At 46.5% G+C, this 13,646-nt stretch overlaps 1 protein-coding gene across 2 annotated transcripts in view; it reads right to left on the bottom strand.

Moving 5' to 3' along the window:
* Positions 1-13,646, bottom strand: part of Scfd2 (sec1 family domain containing 2) — a 247,815-nt gene that overhangs the window by 12,974 nt on the left and 221,195 nt on the right. For both annotated transcript variants that reach the window (XR_008722761.1, XM_055629303.1), the window contains exon 8: positions 2,468-2,587. Coding sequence is in view for 1 of the 2 variants with exons in the window: in XM_055629303.1 (XP_055485278.1) it covers positions 2,468-2,587 (120 nt within the window). In the remaining variant the exon portion in view is untranslated. The remainder of the gene's footprint in view (positions 1-2,467; positions 2,588-13,646) is intronic.

Genomic DNA, 13,646 nt, shown 5'->3' with positions numbered 1-13,646 from the left:
ATCTATCTATCTATCTATCTATCTATCTATCTATCTATCTATCTATCTATCTATCATCTGATGTGTTTCTCACCAAACATTCTGCTTCAGAAATGTGGAAGTGTGGCATCCATACCCATCTGTGAAAAGCAGCAGAGAGTAGGGCAGCTCGCATGCTTGGCCTCTCTTCTTTTCCTGACCTGGCTCTTTTCTGTGAGGATACCTCTCTGTTATTGTCTTCTCACAATCAAAGGCTTCCGTAGGCCTCATGACCACCACCATTCAGCAGCAACAGAGTTCAGCTGGCCAGAGCATCTGGCCACAGGACTCCATGCCGTACAGCGGAGTGAGGAGATGGGGCTGGTACCCAGCACAAGTGCTTTGAGGAAAGGAACCTAGGAGTTCTCTTGTCTTGTGCCTGTTTGGGGTGGGTTGGTAGGGGCAGAAGAGAGGCTTTCGCTGTGTAAATGGGTACTTCCCACACTTGGTCAGGCCAGCTGTGCCTTCGACAGTCTACCGGTACGTCACTTCTGTGGAAAGTTGTCCTTCACAGGGTTCACACACTATTCCACCAGCAGTGTGAGCATAAGCAGAGAAGGGAACTAGTGCACATACTATTCTGGGTACAGCTCAACAACAAGGCCTGATTTTCAGGGTGCTTCTAAAACCAGGAGGCTGAGCTTTCTGTTAGCTGCCGGCTAGGCAGCTACCTACCAGGTGGAAGGAAGGGCTTGGGGTCTCAGCGAATGTCACTCCAGTAGCACTCAGACAGTCTTCCTGCTTTCACTAGCTTAGAGACCAAAGGGACTAAGATGAGCAGCCCTCCCTGCTTCACCCTTCCCCCTCCTTGCTTTGAGAATCATCTTAGGGCCTGATAATACCTCAGGGAGTTTTTGCACAAAGGACAAGAAATGGTCAAGCCATTCCTTAAGCCTCCAATACTCTGAGATGCTCTGTCCACAGAGTGGGTACAGGGTCAGACTGGCAAAACCACTGTGGCTTCTGGCCTCTGCTATCATACTGTCACCAGATTTTGAAAGCACCTGTACTGTCTCCTTTTAGAGAAGAGATTACAGTGTCTGGCAGGCTGTTTCAATGCATAGATGTTCTAAAAAATTAGGAATGTGATTCTTATATCAGGAACAGCAAAAAGGGTGCTTATACTTATTTGAAAAAAAAAGTCTCACTAAATAGAGTCTTAACTCTGCTGGCAGAGGGGTACAAAAGAAGGCTAGAAAGTATTAATTTTCCAGAAATTTCATCAGCTCTGATAATAATTGGTGATAATTATAGCAGAAAGGGTGATAGAGAATGACTGGCCATTTCCAGATCTTAGCCTGTTCCCTAAATACCCAGCTTCCCTTTTCTGGTTTGGTATCTGGAGAGAAAGAGAGATCTGGTCTTCTCGATACCACCAGCCAACTCAGGCACTCGACTCCACAGACAATTGCTACCAAATCCTCTTGGAATCAGTCCATCCACCAAAACAGCAGGCTTACTGAGACTGTGCTGACAGATGTGGAGCAGTCGGTAAACAGACAAGATCTTTACTGCGTGGGTTTGGATGCTACAATAGACTCAGGAAGAGTCTGGAGCGACTGGCAAGATGTCACAGGAGGACAGAAAGCTGCTTGTGTAGATACACAAAGCATGGTGGAACCAGGAGGAAGCCACAACAGCATCGAGGTAGGCAGGACTGCACCCAGCTGTTTTCTGTGTAGCTATGTGGACAGTATTAGCTGGTGTCTCCAGTGAAGTCTTGAACCTCCTCACAGCACTCTTGTCCCCTGGCTACCAAAGGTGGGAGGTCGTCTCTGGAGTCCCTTAGTGTTATGATTTAGAAGTATAAAGTCTTTACAGGCTCATGCAATTCAATACCTGACCTCAGTTGGAGGCTCTCTTTGGAGGCGGTAGAATTTTTAGTAGGTGGGGCTAGCTGGAAGACAGGAATACTGAACACTAGAGGCCACAGGGTTATAGCCTTGCGCTGCTTCTGGACTCATACTCTCTTTATTTCCTGGTACCATTTGGTACCATTTATTGTGCAAACAACAGGGATCCTTTTGCTTTTGTGAGAATTTAGCTAGTTGTGATGAACCACAGGTCCTTAAGCATAAGGAAAAGAGAGAAAGAAAGAAAGAAAGAAAGAAAGAAAGAAGGAAAGAAAGAAAGAAAGAAAGAAAGAGAGAGAGGGAGAGGGAGGGAGAAAGGGAGGGAGGGAGGGAGGGAGGAAGGAAGGAAGGAAGGAAGGAAGGAAGGAAGGAAGGAAGGAAGGAAAGTAAGTTAGTTTTCCAGGGAGGTGTGGGTGGGCTTGGTCTGGCCAGGAGGATGACTTTTGGGGAAGCATCCAGAACAAGATAGGGCATCAGGATGTGGGGAGAAGGAGCAGATGGAGAAGGGAACAAGCCAGAAGAGGAACAGTAAGGCCCTCACCACCCTTCCCATCACTGCCCTTGGACTCCTGCTTGTCTCACCCATGACTCAGTACCTGGGTTCCTGGTTTCAGAGATGCTACAAGGTCTCTGACCATTTTGGCTTCCGAGACTGTGACACCGCCCACCACAAAGAGGATCAGGAGGGGATGGTCACTGGGATGGGGCCGGCTCACCTGAAAAACAGAGAACATCAAGTCAGACAGCAGCAATGGCTCCTGCTTTCCTCCTGCTGGTGGGACAGAAACCTTAGAGCAATAATGGTTTATTGTCATCCAGATGTGCCAATGACTTGAGACTCCACAGGCTAGGATTGCACAGCATGGGACCTTAGCACATCCTTACAAAAATGCTTTACTGAAAGGAGGGTTAAGGGTGCTGGAGCCATCAAATATGAGAAGGGCCGAGGGATACCTTGTTGCTTATCCTTGTTCAGGACTCAGTGTACACTTGTCCTTCTTTGTCCCGTAGCTCTGCCTCAGCTACCATTATGGCCTTTATGTATTTCTTTCGTGCATCTCCTCTGCTAAGGTTGACTCTACCAGAGCAGGCAGGCTGCTTAGATCCCTGCTGCCTGCTGTGCTTACCTTTTTAAAGCACAGAATTGGTGTTCTATCACTGTCTGTGGAACTAACCCATTTGTTTCTGGTGGTGGGGTGGAGGTTTCAGATCTATGCGGGTATAGGGATCTATAGGCCACCCTCATGGAGATGAAAGCCTGGCATGAGTTAGAACCAGACACTTCATCAAACCAGCCATAGCCAAAAACCTACTCTACACAAATACTGCATTAACTGCTAGAGAGATTCTTTCTTCCTGGCTTTTTGTTTGTTTGTACAATTTCACCCATGAGACAAAATTATATACTAAAATGAGAAGTGCTCTCAGGAAATGCAAAATGATCCACAAATTGATCTGGTGATGAGGACAGTAAGGGAACAAGAGAGGGGTCCTGAAGGCAGTGTGTGTTTTCCTAAGGAATGAGCTGGACAAATGGCATGGGCCACGCTATACAGATAAGAAGTAGGCAGTCGTGTGGAGCAGCTCAAGACCCAGCCAGGACCAAGTATGCATGGGATTGCCTGGAAAGGGTGATCAACTGCCTGAATGGCCACGAGAGCCAAGGGTAAGATGAAGCCATAGGCTTCCCCTCCGGCGAGAGAGGGCAACAACAGAGTGAGTGTTTTCAATCACTGATGTATAAGTCACCAAAGGGCCTTGGATTGTCCCCAAAAGCATCAGGATAGGCCATTGGGCCATGAAGAAACCCAGAAGGAAGAAGAGAAGCAAGGGAGAAAGGCAGAGGAGAAAAGGAAGGAGGAAGGAGGAAAGCTAAAGGGTCTTCATGGTAAGTACTGGTGAATACAGGAGCAAGTCACAAAGCCAAGGAGGTCCGCATGCCTTCCTGGCCTCCTGCTTTGCCTTTGGTCTGCCCATTGTCCTGCCCTCTGTTTCTTCTAATCCACATACCACACATTTTCAGCAGCTTTGCTGCTAGCCCACCAGCTCCCGGGGGTCACTCGCACAAGTCTCCAATAGCTATCATAGTGTCAGGGGTCATGGACACCTTCTGGTTTCATCTAATGGTATGTTTATGTGGCATCTGTCAGTTGATGACACCCCACTTGACTTCTGTGGTGACACTCTGTTGGCTGTTCCTTCCATCTTTGTCTTTTGTTCTCAGAGTTCATCAGTTCTTGCTCATGGTCTGCCCCTTTAAATGCTGATATCACTGAGGCTCCTTCACCCATGACCCCTTCCTCTTCTCACTCAGTCCATTGTCCCTGAAGGAACTTCTCATCTGTGTGTACTTCCTGAACTGAGCTCTCTGGATATCACCTCCTGAACACCCCCGATTCCCTGATTCCTCTAATTCTGTTCTCTTGTGTTACTCAGGATACCATTGCCTGAGGCACACACCATAGTCCTCTTAGAGTCCACTTCCTTTTCATCCTCTGGTCAAGTTGTGTCCATGCTGCCCCTGGCTGTCACTGACAGTCCCCTACCCTCAAAATTTTTGCTTGTCAGTGGATCATTGTGAAAGCTCTTTACTTTGTTCTATCCCTGGTGTTGCCATTCCCTATTTCTTCTTCATCTTTTTGTCCTGTAATCTTTCTTATTTTTAAAGTACTTTTAATTATTTTAAATATTAGGTGTGTATATACGTGCATCTGTGTACATGAGTGCAGGCTCCTATGAAGGCCAAAGGCATAGAATCCCCTGGAATCATGGTAGCTGCCCATCATGGGTACTGGGAATTGAACTCTGGTCTTATGCAAGAGCATTATGTGGCCCTAACCATTGAGCCGTCTCTCCAGCCCTGGCCTTGTAAGCTTTCTGTTATACTACTATTTAGTGTCAACTATATAGCAAGTGCTTCATCATTTATGTGTGTTTCCATGTAATTCTCAAAAGTCCCTAGAAGACAATCACAGTGGACAATGCAGATGAAGAAATTATACCTTGGTGTCAGGGGCTACAATGTAAACGCTACTCAGTTCCATCACAAGCTCAGTCTTTGCACAATTGCACTCTCCTGAGGATGATACAGTCTCCCCACGTCAGAATGTAAGGCTCTTTGCTCTACGCCTCCAGTTCACCCCCATAAATCCAGTAGTTCCTGGAGCCATTTATGATGACTTGTACTGTGAACAAACCCATGCTTTCCTGTTCTCTCTCGTGAACATTTTGTTGAATCTATGACATGCAAATGCTGCAGGGTAAGTTTATCACAGGAGTCCAACTCAATTCATTTTCACAGAGTTAGCAGTCCTGTGCGATCCACACAGAAAAATGAAAAAAATCAATACTTGAATCCCTCTCCAGTCCCTCTGGTCACCTGTTCTAACACCCTGCACGGTTCTTTTTCTTTGCTCACCTAAATACCTGTGATGTTTCCAGGGCAAGAGGAAGGCAGTGTGGTCTATGGTAGACCACAGCAAAAGGCTTTGTCCTATGTCAGTGCCATGGCATTCCAGTTCCTAAGTGTTGCATGCATCGTGCTGTCCTAAGCTGCATTTAGTCTCCTCTGTGGGGAGTGTCCTCACCTCCCCCTTTGCTGGCCCCCCCCACGCTTTCTTAAAAACATTCCTCTCCCAGGCCACCTCCTACTCCTGTTCCACGGTTGCTCTCTGTCAAGCTCTTCTATCTTGACCTTGGCAAACCAGCTTGCTGTTCCACCATAGCCACCCTCTCCTCTCGCTCTTGACCTTGGCATTTTTGGTGCTGAGCACAGTATCTCTCACGCAGAGAGCTTTCAGTAAGTGTTACATGGGGAAAAGAGATAAGCCAGGCTGGTGAGATGGATCAATGGGTAAAGCTGCTTGCCACACAATCTCGGCGACCTGAGTTTGGTCTCTGGAATCCACACAAAGGTAGAAGCAGAGATCTTCACACACATGCTGTTTAACAGGTGCCCCACCCGCACGCATCACAAGCCCACACACAACAATAACAATAGAAATAATCATAGTAATAAATTAAATAAAAATACAGAGTAAATCTTAGGACGTGCAAGCTGACAGAAGATTTCCTTGCTTTCTTAGAGACTTAAAAGAGCTTTAAATTAAAAAAATATTTTCTTTGTTCTTCGAGACAATTATTTTTTCCCCTATGTAGGGCTGGCAGTCCTGGAACTCACTCTGTAGACCAGGCCGGCCTTAAACTCACATAGAGATGTCTGTATCTTCCTCCCGAGTGCTGGAATTAAAGGTGTGCACCACAAACGCCCAGCTCAAGACTTTATTTTTTAAATACTATTTTCTTCCTTCTCTCTTCTTCTAATCCATGCCATCTACCCTTTCTTGCTCTCTCTCTCTCAAATTAATATATAGTAATTAGTATCTATATATTTAAATATATAAATACAACCTTCTCAGGCTGTATAATATCACTGTGTGTATATGATTTCAGGGCTAGGCACTTGGTATTAGATAATAAACTGGTATGCTCTTCCCTGGGAAAGACTCCTTTTCCCACTGTGTCCCGTAGTTGCCTAGGGTTAGGACCCCATGAGATCTCCCCCTTCCATGTTAGCATGTCTGTCAGTGCCATCCTGCTTAGACAGGCATGCTAATGAGACTTCATCAGGGTAGCTTCTTTGACACTTCTGACTGCTTGTCCCTCTGGCTCTTACAGCCTTCACCTTCCCTCACTCTTAGTGATGCCTGAGCCTCGGGAGGAGGAGTTGTGTTATAGATATATCAGCTAGGGTGGGACACTGCGTGGTCCCTTGTTCTCTGCATTTTGATGGGTTGTAGTTTTCTGCTTAGAGAGCAGTACAGAAAACTACAGAGACTTCTGAGAGCCACTTTGTCTAGGTTATACTGGTTTTCTGTCTCAGTAACTAGACCCTGAGAAACCTCTGAGCCCCACAGACAACTGCTGTTTCTCACTCGATCCCAGGACAGAAATACAACTGGATCTGGAACTTTAGCAGGCACAGTATGTTCCTTAAGACATATGCTTTCCATAAGAGAGTTTGGAATCTGAAGTGCATGCCAAGAAACTTGGAAGGACAGAGCAGAAGATGAAAAGGGGGAAGAAAATGAAACGCACAGCAACAACAAAGAGCAAGTCCCTGGGGCTAAGAAGTGGAGGGAGTGTTGGTCTACGCACAAATACATGGGCCCAATTAATGCATGTTGGTGTTTGCTATTTTGGTTTCAGTTTAGATTTATGTGTTGATACCAGACTTTCTCTTCGGAGCGTGGCAGGCCAGCAGGCTGCTGGGAAGTGGAGCCATTCCCATCCCAATCCCGCATTCCTCACAGGCAGCTGTACATGACTGCATTCCATCTGCGTGTTAGTCCGCAGGGTGACAATCTGAAGACTGACACAGCATGTCACTGCACATTCAGGGCATAATAAAGCACATGGAGCCTCTGCTTTCTGTCACTTAGTGAGCCTCGAAGGACTATGATTTGAGGATGTTGGCTCTGGTCAGGGAACATGGTTTCCTCCCCCACTGCACCCAGATTTTCAGTGCAGATTATGGGGCCTCTGCAGGTGTGGACTCTGGGAACACTCTGATGTCTGGATTGGCTTCCATGAAGGAGATGTCAAAATGAGGATCCTGTCACTTCCAGTGTTCGGGGTTTTTCAGGCATTCTGGGAATCCTGCTGCTGAGTCCTCTCCACATACTGTTTCTTTACTCAATTTCTCTCTATCTGTGATTCACTTATCTCAGAATAGGTATGATCAGGTTCCCCATACTCCACTAGTGATCAGTGCTTTACAAAGGCAGCGAGAGAGGCTCAGGTTTTAAGAAGAGACCAGGCCCTGGAAAGACCTAAGCTGGCTCTGAAAATGGCTGTCAGGACTCATCAAGAGCATCATCATTGGCACTGACCACTTCTCTAACATGGTGGTGTTTACTTACCTAGTTATCAACAAACATTTATTGGGCAACTACCTTGGGAGGTAGGAGGCACTGCTCAAGGTGCCAGGGACTCAGCAGTGCACAGAACAGAGTAGAGTACCTGTGGCACACAGCTTATGTTTTACTATGCAGGTACAGGCAGGGGAGTGAAGAAAAGTAAGGAAACTGGCAAGTGCAGAAGGTGGAGAGTGCAGAGGGAAGGAAAGAAAGAGGGGAAGGTGGAGAGGAGGGAAGGAGAAAGAAGGGAGGAACGAAAGAAAGGAAGTAGAGAAGGCACTCTGGAGAATTCTCAATGGCACTGTTAGTTTGCTGTCTATGGCTGTGATAAAACATGAACAAAACTAAATTGGGGAAGAAACAGCTTATTTGGCTTATAAGTCCTAATCACAGCCCCACCACTAAGGGAAGTCAGGGCAGGAACTCCAACTGGAGCAGACTCAGAAGCCAGAGAGGAACACTGTTTGCTGGTTTGATTTCCGTGGCTTTCTCATACAACCAGCACCATCTGCCTAGGGGTGGCACCTCCTATGGTGGGCTGTGACACTCTCACATAAACCATTACCAACCTGATGGGGACAACTCTTTAGCTGGGGTTTCTTCTTCCCAGGCGTAGCTTGTGACAATTTGACAGAAACAAACTAGCACAGGAAACTCTTTGTTTTTGATAAAGTTTGGCAAAAAAAAATTATACTTCCAGCCCTTGTTGATCTAACTTCAGCTTCTGCTTTTCTGCCATTGTATTCTCCTTCTCTCCACTGGCCACATTAGCTCCAGCCATTTGGAATGACTGTAGCCTTCCATGGTGTCTCAGCACTTTGTGCCTGACTCCTCCTGACAATATCTAACATCCTCTGGCTTCAACAGATTTCCTCTATTCCTCACACCACCTCTCTGTCTTCCTTGCAATACAGGCCATGCTACAGCAGGCGGGTGTCTGCTCATCTATGTCTCCCTTACCACAACAGCTGTTGCTGCCTGTCAGACAAAGTATGAAGAGTGCCATAGTCAGTTCTTGCTTTTGCTAAGTAATTCATGCAGAAGTCCACTGCATTAGAACTCTTGGAATAGGTCTAGCTAATGTTGGATATAAATCAAACCCTACCTCAAAGCATACATCATAATTTAGAAGAATTTGAACAATGGTAATAAATGGTTGCAAGGAAGAGCCACAGGGCTTGAACTCATTTAACCAAGAAGCTCAGTGTTGACCTATTTTCTCCTAATCAGAAATGCCATTAAGTACAGTGGACCTCGTCCAATAGTTTCTGTCTCCGAATCTTGTTTTCCTTGTATGAGTAATAAAGAGTGGGTCTACACGACCTCTGAGGTATGCTCAGCTCTCACAGCTCAAGGATCTGATGTCATCCTACATATGAAGTCCAGAACTTACCCCCACCCCCTCCCAGTGAAGCATCCTTTGATGACAATCCTATCTACAATCCAATCATCTTCCCTCAGCTCAGAGTGGATTGCTGGTAGTCATCTGAGTCTATTATGACTATACTTAGTACAGTATGTCCAATCATTGCTCAGCCTCTTCTCGGGGCACAGAGACCCTTGCAGACTGCTTACTTACCAAATGGCTTCCAGTTTTTGGTCCTAACCCTCCTGCATTGCTGTCTTTGGGGTCCCTGGACATCCTTTGACCTTAAAATAAATAAGCCTTCCTTGGATTAAGTTGCTGTGACCTATTGGAATGTTACCTCACAGTTCAGACTGCTTTGAAGGCCTGAGTGCCATTTCTTCATGTGGGCTCTTTCCTGTTTCCAGGCCACAAGGCTGTCTCATCAACTCAGACCATAAGGCCCAGAGGCAGGGCACTAAGGCTTGAATCTTTGTCATGAGTCTTTTTCTAATTAAGCACAGCCACATAAGAAATGGAGCAATTACAGCAACAGAAACTTTGAAAGCACACAGAGAAGAGGGAGAAGGACCTTGTGCCATTTCATTAGACGAAATCCACCCTCTTCACGCCAATTCCAGCAGAGAAAACATCTTGACAGATCATGTCCTTTAGTCAAAACAAGCTGAGGTTCAAACACATGGAGCAGATATAAAGTGCATTACTCCCAGGAGACTGAAATCCAAGCCACAGATGTCAGAAATGCATGTTCAAAAGTGCTGCCTATTAGACATGCTAGTTTTAATTTAAATTTCCATTCCAGTGAAAGGAGAAAGTCTGTTTTGATGGATTTGTTAGGTCTATACCCAGCTTTTGTCAGAGGACCTCAAGGTGCTCTGTGCGGGTCCATTAGGGAGCGGGGCTTTTCCATGCCAGCTTCAGCCGGTTGTTCCTCCCAGCTAAGTGGACCCAGCTCACTGTGGTGTCTGTCCCAGGAGGATGGCAGCCTGAGTGTGTAGTTACAAGCCCTTCCTCTGGCTGAGAAGTAACTTACTTGGAAGCCTTCCTTAGGTAGCGGGGCGTGCTTCCTCTCCTCAGCTTCTCATTCAGAAAGTTGTTTTTTAATAGATTGTTTTTACAAAATGGACAAATAGCAAGTGGTATTTATTTATTTATTTTACTACAGACTTCCTGGTACCACTGATTTTGAATCCAGGTCAGAAGTATGAATGACTTTAATGTCTTCTCAGAGGGCGGAAAACCTACGGTCAGTTTGTATTGCCCTTACTGCCCCGGACAGCTGGATGAGGTGGATTTACCTAGGTACAGACTGTACTTTTCAGAAGTGGCCATGATGATACCTCCTGCTCCTCATCCTCTTGGTCTCTGTTTTAAGAGGAAGAAAGTATGTTTTATTTCTTTGAAGCGGACTGCCTTGACATGTGGAGTCTTGTGCAAGTGATGTGACCTGACTTTCAGGCCATGACTCCCAATGCCTTTCCCCTGGCTGTCCCTCTTAGAATACTGACTGTGCAGAGGAGCTGAGGTCCTGGACCGCAGGCCCCCTGGAGTTCCCAGCTCAGCTTCGGCTCATTGACTTTGTTGGAAGAGCCACCAGGTAGGCAGATCCTGCCATGTGGAGCGCTGCCCAGAGTGTGACCCTCTAGGCAGAATGAATGCTGAGTAATACTATGAGCCAGTGGTTCAGGATGACTGCTTACCTGATACAGAATAACCAGAATCAGTGGGAATGAAAGAGTCACTCCCTGATTTGTAGAAAAGAGTCTGCAAAGAACATGCTTTAACTGTCCACACTATGACACAATGATTCCAGGGAGACCAGATCCTGTTGCCAGAACTTCCCTACCCACGGAGAGTTTGCCTGACTCACAGAATATTAGACAGGTAAGTGCTACTTTTTTATTAACTGTTTTGACCTACAGAACTGTATGAGCACAAGCAAAACTGAACTGAGTAGGCCATATCCAGGTGTCTACAGGGAGGCTAGCATTGGCTGCAGCACTGAGGCAGCAGCAAATCCTTACAGAGGGCTCTTGCTGTCGTCCACAGTGGGGCGATGGTGCAGAAGGGTTCTGGGGCAGTCAGGACCTGGGGCATCCTAGGTTCGGCCTCCGTGTCCAGAGTGGCCATGGCATGCCTATCTTGCTGGCTCCCTATAGTTTGCTCAAGGAGAGATAAGTTATGCGACTAAGACTGTGGAGATCAATAAATTGGGCTCACAGTGGAGAGAGACTGGGTCTGGCAAAGAACATCACAACCATGAACACGGCAGACATGCCAGAAGCTCACCCAACTGCTTGTCTTCTGGCAAATGTGAACTGCGAGAAACTTGCAATGCTGTGACATTTTTGCGGGCAGCGTGTCTACTCTCTTCTTTGTCTTCACTGTAAAAACATATTTTCTATCCTTTCTTCTTTTTTCCTTCTACTTGATTTTGCTATTTTAATTTTTTGAGGCAGGGTCTTACAGTGAAGCTGGCCTGAAGCTTACTATGTAGCCCATGTTGGCTTGAACTCACAATCCTTCCATCTTATCCTCTGAATGCTAGATTACAAGCATGTACCACCATACCTGACTGCTTCCTTCCTCTTCTTTCTCAAAGATAGACTCTTGCTAGTAGGCCAGGCCAGCCTCAAACTCCAAATCTTCCAGCTTTCCCTGTGTGTACACCCAGGCCTGGCTATGTATAGGGTATAAACATGCTCAGTGTGGTTCTTTCCTACTGGCTGCAGTCTGGCAGGGACCACGGCATCACAGGAAGAAACACCGACTACGCACAGTCCTGGTGCGGGGTGCTGAGCATGCCCCTGTGCATCTCACAACAGCTCCACCCCACTTTACAGATGAGAAGACAGAGGCACGGAGGGGCTGAGTGGTTCTCCCACAGTCTGGCTGCAGGCGTGGCTCTGGTCTCCACTGCCTCCATCGCCAGCAGACCCTGGATGGAAGCTCACAGAGCATGTACTAGATGGGGTTGGGGCGAGAAATACAGACAGGAGAGCTACCTATTATTCAATGAACCAAACTACAGAATAAATGCAAAGTGGAGAAGAGATCCCCAGCCTCCCCAGCATCAGCTTGCCCTGTCCACCACTCCGTTGGAGATTTCTTCTCCTGACATGCTGACTTTTCCGTTCTATAACACCAGCAGCCCCTTCGCTTATGTTCAATTCTCCAGGGAGTAAAGGCACCAGGGGAAACTCAAGCCTGTGGTGTGGAGAGGAGACAGAGTGGAGGTGGACTTCCATCTCTGTGACATGGGTGCATGGCTGGGGTTGCCGTGCTCAGCAGCTGTTGTCCAGAAGGATAAGGGCAGCTGATGAGGCCTGCTGGAGTTGACGCATAGCATGGCTCCCTTGTGAAATTTTTGAATGAAGCTTCAGGCTTATGGGCCAGACAGAAGTTCCTCCTTATCTGAGGTGGTGTGCTCTACAGTTTCAGTCATTTCCAGTATGAAAAGAAACTTCTAGAAACCAGTCTCTGAAGTTTTAAGTTGCAAACGGTTCTGAGAAGCATGATGAGCTCTTGCCCTTATCTCTCCCACATGGAAACGGAACATCCCTTTGTCCACAGTCCCCAGACTGTCACTGAGAGGCCACCTGGGTTATCAGCCAACTGTGGCAGCATCAAAACATTGTGTTCCAGCACCCCTAATTTACCTGATTATGCCCCCAAAGTGCAAATTATGTCCTGAAAGCAGGGTGCTGGCAAATCTGATAAGTCAAAGAAAAGCTGTAAAGTGCTTCCCTTAAGTGGGAAGATGAAAGTTCTTGCCTTGATGAGGAACTATATAATTGTCTGTGGAGGCTGCTGAGATGCAAGTTAAGAACAAGTCTTCAACCATCAGAAGTGTGAAGAAGGGAAAAGAAACCAGGGTTAGGCTCACTGTCACACTTGCAAAGTTCACACTATGACCAGAACACATGCCATCTGCTCAGTGAAAAAAAAAAAGGCATCCCATTTGTGTGTCTACAGTAAAAACATCAGCATCCACAGGGTGTGTAGCTATGGTTTCCTGTCTTCACTGGGAGTCTTGGAAGGTGTTCCCTGCACTCAGTGGGACTAGGGTAATTGGAAGGAGAAAACAATGGTGTCAAGTTATGCTGAGTGAGTTTTGCAACCTGTGTTCTCTAACCCACTCCCCCAGCGCCTGCTGTAAATGGAGTGACAAGTGCTAAGGATCCAGAAGATAAAAACCTAGCTCAGTACTGCAGGCTCTACCTATAGCTTCCACAGTCTTTTCTGTCAGATCTGTACTAAAAAGGCATGCATGTGTAGATATGTGAGACGGGGCTGTGCTCTTTTGCCTACCTAGATGTAATGAGCTCTGGCCTAGTCTGTCCTCCTATGCAGTGCTTATCACAGTCATTTGAACTGTCTTGACCTACCGATGTGTAATGGGGTATGCTGTGTATTTGGAAAAACACTACTCTAAAAGACAGCTGCTTGGAGGAAGACAAGTGAGATATATAACTATAAAAACAATTTATA

This window comes from Psammomys obesus, unplaced genomic scaffold (genome assembly GCF_907164565.1).
Source record: "Psammomys obesus unplaced genomic scaffold, mPsaObe1.curated_primary_1811, whole genome shotgun sequence".
NCBI lineage: Eukaryota > Metazoa > Chordata > Mammalia > Rodentia > Muridae > Psammomys > Psammomys obesus.
This window is presented reverse-complemented; position numbering and strand designations above follow the sequence as displayed.